This window comes from Saimiri boliviensis, chromosome 19, assembly GCF_048565385.1.
Source record: "Saimiri boliviensis isolate mSaiBol1 chromosome 19, mSaiBol1.pri, whole genome shotgun sequence".
Classification (NCBI taxonomy): Eukaryota; Metazoa; Chordata; class Mammalia; order Primates; family Cebidae; genus Saimiri; species Saimiri boliviensis.
The window spans coordinates 38,816,731-38,824,085 of NC_133467.1; the positions used below are offsets into that span (position 1 = coordinate 38,816,731).

A 7,355-nucleotide genomic window follows, 5' to 3' on the forward strand; every position below is an offset into this window, starting at 1 on the left:
GTATTGCGCGTGTGATGGTGGTGATGGGGGGTTACAGAAGCTTAGAGCGAACTTTCATCCCTCCTACCCATCATTTTCTAATTATTTTCTCATCCATTGATTCTCTCCTCCGTCAGCTCTGAGGACCGTAGATTAAAGTGAAACACATAAGGGGAGGGCGAAAGAAAAGACGGCTCCAAAGGGAGCCGCGCGCCAGTTCTTTCATCCTGCGGTCCCTTTAAGAGAAGAACCTCTCGGGACCTGCAGTCCCAACCGACCCCAGTTTTAACCGAAACCCAACCCGGACTTCCCCCTCTTGACTCAAAAAAGACCAACTTTGGATTTTCCCTCCCCTATTGACCAATCAGATTCTGTTACCAGGCAGACTTCAGCGGCCGCCGGTACTAGCCCGGCGCCTTCTGTCTCCGGGTGGCAACAACGACCAATGACAGAGCAGGCCGCCCGTGTATCTAGGCAGATCGCGGCTGTTACAACCATTCAGAAAAAGGAAAATAAAGCAACGCACGAGCCGGCTGGGCCAGGACCTTGGGGCTGGGCTGGAGTGAAGGTGGCTGCGAGGTAGTTTCTCTTTCTCCCTTACCTTTATTGTTGCTTGTGCTGGAAGGCGACTGTTCAGAGGTAGGGAGGGGGCAGGACGAGTTGGGAGGAGAGCAGAAAAAGACTGTGGCTGTGTTTTCCACAGCTTCTTCACCCATGTGCACGTGCCCGGAATCCGGGACCCCATTCCCCTGCCGGGTGTCTGACGCCCAGCCCCTAGAGTTCCGCTACCCCGCCCCCCGCCCCCCACTTTGCAGAAACGGGGGATTGAATGGAGGGGGAAGGGCAGGAGGTGGGGGCGCGCCTCCGTGTGGGCTGTTGTGGGAGATGACGTAGGGGCCGGCGACGTGGGCAGGGGGAGCAGCGGGGGAAGTCGTGGCGAGATTAAGTAATGAGAACTTGGGCCCAGTGTTTTTCCAAGCCTCGAAGGGCAGACTGTGTTCGTATCCTTTCTGACCTCCCGGGCATATGCAATGGTGAGGAGCGTTTTTGAGAATTAGAGAACTTTGTTTTGTGGTTGTTATCGTTTTTGAGAGGGGGGGAGGGCGGGATGGGGTCAGAGGCAGAAATGAAAATTTCTTACTACCATGGATTCCCAATCCCCGCCCCCTCTCTCTTCCTTTACAGTTTTCCAGACTTGGGACACTTCAGAAAGGTGGGGCGGATAGAATGGCGATGGCAGAGATCTCTTTGGGTATATATGGGCCTGGCGAAGTAATGGAATAATTTCTAATTTTTGGAGAAGGCAAGTGGTGAGAAAAAGACCACTGGGGAAATTCGGGGGCTTTGTTTCTGTTTCTCTGTCTTTCTGGGTAAGGAGATGAGGGTGCCCTGGGGCCTTCAGGGGAAGGGAAGGCCAGTGTGAGTTACATCTTTATGCCTGTCCCTCTCAACTCTAGCCCTCATGCCGGGATGGCAGAAGATGAACCTGATGCTAAGAGCCCCAAGACTGGGGGAAGGGCCCCCCCAGGTGGTGCTGAGGCTGGGGAACCTACCACCCTTCTTCAAAGGCTCCGAGGTACCATTTCGTAAGTACTCATCACATCTCCAAATCCTGGCCAAGACCTGGGTAGAGATCCCTGCAACGCTTCGCTTCCGCTGTAGATGAACAGCCTCTCAGCAAGTGCATGGGAGCAGAGGGAGATTCTTGGCCATGGTGGCAATCCTTGAGCACCTGCTGGGCATTTCAGTCCTTTTCCCTCCCTAGCAGTCAGACAGAGAGACGGGGAAAATCTTGTGTGTGACCTCCAGCTTTCTCCTCTTCCCCACAGCAAGGCCGTGCAGAACAAGGTAGAGGGAATCCTGGTAAGTGTGTTGCGGAAGAGGGCAACTGAGGGGTGGGAGTGCTGAGGGAAGAGGATGTGAGGGGGACAGGCATTAACAAAACGTCGATGCGGGAAGAGGCTGGGGCATCTCCCTTGTCAGAAGATAGTTGGCTTTGCAGACTTACTGCCAGTTTGACTGTGCGCCTCTCACTTTATCTCTGTGAGCACTTGTGTAGAAGCCCAGCAGAGATGAAGTCAGAGCTGATCCCCCTTCCTCCCCTCCTCGCCATGGTAGCCTATAGGGCTCCTCAGAGCACCTGGTGTCAAATAATTTCTAAGGTCCTTTTACAGTCTGACACCCTCTAAAGTCAGCTAGACTTTGGGGTGGGGATCAGAGGGTTCTACATTGGGTCCTTCTTGGCCTTATTATTTGTCCTGCCTCTGTTCTCCCCTACCTCAGCAAGATGTACAGAAATTCTCTGACAATGACAAGCTGTATCTCTACCTTCAGCTCCCCTCAGGGCCCAGCACTGGAGACAAAAGGTAGGTCTGATGGTAGAGTTTCAGATGGCAGAGTTCTGATTCTTTTTTTTTTTTTTTTTTTTGAGACGGAGTTTCGCTCTCGTTGCCCAGGCTGGAGTGCAATGGCGCGATCTCGGCTCACCGCAACCTCCGCCTCCTGGGTTCAGGCAATTCTCCTGCCTCAGCCTCCTGAGTAGCTGGGATTACAGGCACACGCCACCATGCCCAGCTAATTTTTTGTATTTTTAGTAGAGACGGGGTTTCACCATGTTGACCAGGATGGTCTCGATCTCTTGACCTCGTGATCCACCCGCCTTGGCCTCCCAAAGTGCTGGGATTACAGGCTTGAGCCACCGCGCCCGGCCTGCTGAGTTCTGATTCTTAAGAGAAAGGTTCACTGGGTAGGGGTGAGGTGACTATGAAGACTCCTAACTGCTGCCCTTGATGAAGAGGAAAGATCCCCGCCCTGACTTGGTTTACCAGGGAAAGGTAGATTCTGGGTGAACTAATTTGGTCCAGCACTATTGAAGTGGTAGTTTGGGAAGAACCAGGACAACGATTAGGGTCTTAGTAATGCTTGTTCCTTTTGCTTCTGCAGCTCAGAGCCAAGTACACTGAGCAATGAGGAGTACATGTATGCCTATAGGTGGATCCGCAACCACCTAGAAGAGCACACTGACACCTGCCTCCCGAAGCAAAGTGTTTATGATGCCTATAGGTGGGTGGAGGGGTGAGTGGTGGGGTGAGCGGGCTGGTTGGCATAGGACCCCCTCACCCATGAAGAGCTTCCTGCCTTGATAAAGCCTGCCTTCTTAAAGGGTTCCTCACCCTTGATCCCTAGGGACCCTACAAGCCTACCCATGGCCTCCTTCTCTGAGTGTCTTCCCATTCTGCCCCCCCTCTCACTCAGGAAGTACTGTGAGAGTCTCGCCTGTTGCCGCCCACTCAGCACAGCCAACTTTGGCAAGATCATCAGAGAGATCTTCCCTGACATCAAAGCTCGAAGGCTTGGTGGCCGGGGCCAGTCCAAGTATCCTTGACTAGAGAGGTTGGGGCTGGAGGACAAGGAAGACTTAGGATGTGGAGGGCCAGGAGTGGAAGAGCTTAACTTGCTCGAGGGGCTTGGAGATCGCCATATATTGGCTGCTCCTTAACTTGCATCAGATATTGCTACAGTGGCATACGAAGGAAGACCTTGGTGTCTATGCCACCCCTGCCTGGACTTGACCTAAAGGGTTCTGAGAGTGTAAGTACCAAATCGCCCTCCAATTCCACTCTTCTCTCCCAGGTAAAAGTCGGAGGTCTTTGGGGCATGTTCTGAGGGCTGACAGCCTCAGTCATTATGTACATAGCTTATGAGTATGATAAGCTTCTGCCAACCCTATAGCTGAAGCAGAGGAAGAGAACTTGTGGGTTTCTGCAATGGGATAGGTAGAGAATACTCCCATCCCCAGTCCGGTCTCAGCTTTGGTCAACAGTCTTTGGTCTCTGACAAGAGAGGGGACAAGGATTCTTTAATTTGGAGTGTGATTGGGCATGCCCTTCCCTACTTCAGCCAGAAATGGGCCCAGAAGTAACCCCAGCACCTCGAGATGAACTGGTGGAGGCAGCCTGTGCCCTGACCTGCGACTGGGCAGAGCGGATCCTGAAGCGGTCCTTCAGTTCCATCGTTGAGGTCGCCCGCTTCCTGCTACAGCAGCACCTCATCTCTGCCCGATCTGCACATGCCCACGTGCTTAAGGCCATGGGGCTTGCTGGTGGGTGGACCCTCTCTTACGTCTCAGCAGCCCTGAGCCACCTTCAGCTTCAGTGGCCCTCCCACGCGCTAGAATAGAGACACCTTGGATTTGCCCTCTCTTCCTGGAGACCCTTCTAAGACATGCTTCAGCACCCCGTTTCCCATCCCTACCAGTCAATCAGAATCGCCTCACTCCCCTATTCCTGGTTCCTTCTCACCTTCACTTTATTACCTTTTCGGCACCTCTGCAGAAGAGGACGAACACGCACCTCGGGAACGGTCGTCTAAATCCAAGAATAGTCTCGAGAACCTAGAGGGTGGAGCCCACAAGAAGCCAGAGAGACCAGCCCAGGTAAGGACGTCAGTACCCTGACTTTGCCGTCCTGCGCTGCGGGCTTAGTATCCATCTTTCTCCTGTTAGGTCCCATGCTTTCCCACCTCCCGTGCCTCTGGCATCTGTGTTTCCTCCAGTATTCAGTCTTCACGCCTTACTGTGTTCTTCTCTTTACTTTTTAGCCTCCTAAGGATCTGGAAGCCCGAGCTGGGGCTGGCCCTCTAGCACGTGGAGAGCGGAAGAAGAGTGTAGTTGAGAGCTCGGCTCCAGGAGCCAATAACCTGCAGGTTAATGCCCTAGTGGCTCGGCTGCCTCTGCTCCTTCCCCGGGCCCCTCGCTCACTTATTCCGCCAATCCCAGTCTCTCCACCTATCCTGGCCCCCAGGCTTCCTTCAGGTGCCCTGAAAGTGGCTACACTGCCTCTGTCTAGTAGGGCTGGGGCACCCCCAGCAGCTGTGCCCATCATTAACATGATCTTACCAACTGTTCCTGCTTTGCCTGCACCTGCACCTGGACCTGGGCCTGGGCGAGCTCCACCTGCGGGACTCACTCAGCCCCGGGGCACAGAGAACAGAGAGGTAGGCATAGGTGGTGACCCAGGACCGCATGACAAGGGTGTCAAGAGGACAGCTGAAGTACCTGTGAGTGAGGCCAGTGGGCAGGACCCACCAGCTAAAGCAGCGAAGCAGGATATAGAGGATACAGCAAGTGATGCCAAAAAGAAACGGGGGCGCCCTCGAAAAAAGTCAGGTGGAAGTGGGGAAAGGAATTCTACCCTTCAGAAGTCAGCAACTGCCATGGACTCGGCCCAGTCCTCAAGGTTACCATGGGAGACATGGGGCTCAGGAGGGGAAGGCAACTCAGCGAGAGGGGCAGAGAGGCCAGGGCCAATGGGAGAGGCCAAAAGGGGGGCAGCGCTTGCCCAGGGTCAGGAAGATGGTACTGTTTCCAAAGGAGGAAGGGGCCCCAGTTCCCGGCATACCAAAGAAGCAGAAGATAAAATTCCCTTGGTCCCCTCGAAAGTGAGTGTCATCAAGGGCAGCAGAAGCCAAAAGGAGGCTTTTCCGTTGGCAAAGGGAGAGGCAGGCACTGTGGCACAGGGTAATAAAGACTTAAAGGAGCATGTGCTTCAAAGTTCCTTATCCCAGGAGCATAAAGACCCCAAAGCAACACCCCCATGATAGAGGTCTGTGGGGAAGAGTGTTTATATCCATACGTTAACTTTGCCGAGTAGAGGCCCTTCTCTGCACTCGCTTCTCATTTGGCTGTTCTTCTCCTAAGGAAGTCCATTCTCCTCTGTACAGACCAATCTACTTAGCACCTGGTTGCTGCCTCTAACCTTTTCAGCTTGATACCCTTGGCTTCAGTGTAACCAATAAATCTGTAGTGACCTTACCTGTATCCCTGTGCTATCCTGTGGGAAGGTAGGAATGGGCTAAGTATGATGAATGTATAGGTTAGGGATCTTTTGGTTTTAAATCACAGAAAACCTACTTCAAACTGGCTTATTGGTTCATGTAACTGGCAAGTCCACAGGTAGTGCTGGCTCCAGCTGAAGCCCGACCCAGTAGCTCAGTATGTCTCTAAATACCAGGCTGACTTTTTTCTGTTGCGTCTTCTGTAAGACCATCTTAAGTCTGGGCCACTCATGGCTGCCAGCATTCCTAGGACTACACGTTTCCCCATTATGTGTTCAATCAGAAAAAGAAGGCATCTTTGTGCCAGAAATCCCAGCGAAAGCCCTATCATTCACACGGATTAGGCCTGCGTCACATGTCCACCCCTGGCCAATCACTGTGGCCAGGAGGATGCTACATGCTAGTTTGCTTATTCTACTTGATTGACTACACCTTTGGGGAAACGGGTGGGGTCAGCCTCCCCAAAATCACATGGATTCCCCAGATGAAAACTTGGAACAGAATGTTGCTGGGGTGGCTGCTGACACCCAGCGATTATTACTTTAGCTTGCTAAATGGAGATCAGCTAGACCTGCTTTCTTTTCTCCTCAGTCTTGCATTTCCCTTAATGCAAGCTGTAGTCTCTTTCCTCTCACTGCTAGCCTCAGAAGGAAGGAGAGGGAAGCCATTCTCCAGTGTCAGACATAGTCCCTTTTTTCGTACCTCCATCTCAGAGATGGAGCTCCTTCCTTTGCCTGTGTCTTCATTTTTGTTTTCTCTTCATTCTTACTTCCCCATCTCACCCTATTGCCACTTCCACCAACTGGAGTGAAAGACTTACTTCCTAGCCATTTCATGAAGTCCGCTCTGTATCCACCAGGTGGCAGCCTCTTGTCATGTGTCAGGACTTAGCCAGGACTGTGGGGTTTAGGTGCGACGTCACGGAAAGAGCAAGTTCTGTGGTCAGGCAGCACCAATGGGAGAGGACTGCAGACCCTCTAGATGTATCCTTGGGAAGAGCAGTAAACCAACTAATATTTATTGAAGACCTACTTTATCCTCTACATAGGGTAGTTTTCTGTCAGGGAATCTTGGTTCTTCCCAAGAAATACTTTCTTTCAGGGAGACTTTATGTGTTCATTTATTTCCACCACAGCAGATTTTAAGAAATTATAATATGTAATGTTTGATATCTACATAAGAGTATATCTAACGTGAATAAATTATGATGCATACTAATGAGTACCTATGACCCGTAACACAATTTATACATTAAAACGTTTGAAATACCATTGTGTGTGTGTTCCTCCCTAGCCTGTACCCCACCTCTTCTTAGCAGTAACCGCTGGTCCTTAATTTTTGTGTCTATTATCTGCTGTAGATATTTTTAACCATATATGTATGTATTCTTTAAAAATGTATTTAATTCTGCTTGTTTTTTAGCTTTACAGAAAATGTTATACTTTGTTTGTTTGTTTTTTGAGCATGGTCTTGCTCTATCATGCAGGCTGGAGTGCAGTGGTGGTGAGATCTCAGCTCACTGCAACCTCTGCCTCCTGGAC

The 7,355-nt window shown here is 51.5% G+C and overlaps 1 protein-coding gene across 9 annotated transcripts; it reads left to right on the forward strand.

The window, feature by feature from the left end:
• Positions 1-445: 445 nt before the first annotated feature.
• Positions 446-7,085, forward strand: RFX5 (regulatory factor X5). 9 transcript variants are annotated; one of them, XM_010329698.3, is made up of 11 exons: positions 446-618; positions 1,165-1,289; positions 1,437-1,565; positions 1,809-1,842; positions 2,263-2,345; positions 2,923-3,042; positions 3,235-3,354; positions 3,489-3,570; positions 3,880-4,081; positions 4,314-4,414; positions 4,579-7,085. In XM_010329698.3, the coding sequence occupies exons 3-11, from the start codon at positions 1,450-1,452 to the stop codon at positions 5,575-5,577; spliced, it is 1,857 nt and encodes a 618-aa protein (XP_010328000.3). In that variant the 5' UTR covers positions 446-618; positions 1,165-1,289; positions 1,437-1,449; the 3' UTR covers positions 5,578-7,085. The 9 variants fall into 9 exon arrangements, with proteins under 9 accessions (XP_010328000.3, XP_010328001.3, XP_010327995.3 ...); XM_010329699.3 differs by having other exon boundaries at positions 1,165-1,192; XM_010329693.3 differs by having other exon boundaries at positions 446-558.
• Positions 7,086-7,355: the final 270 nt, after the last annotated feature.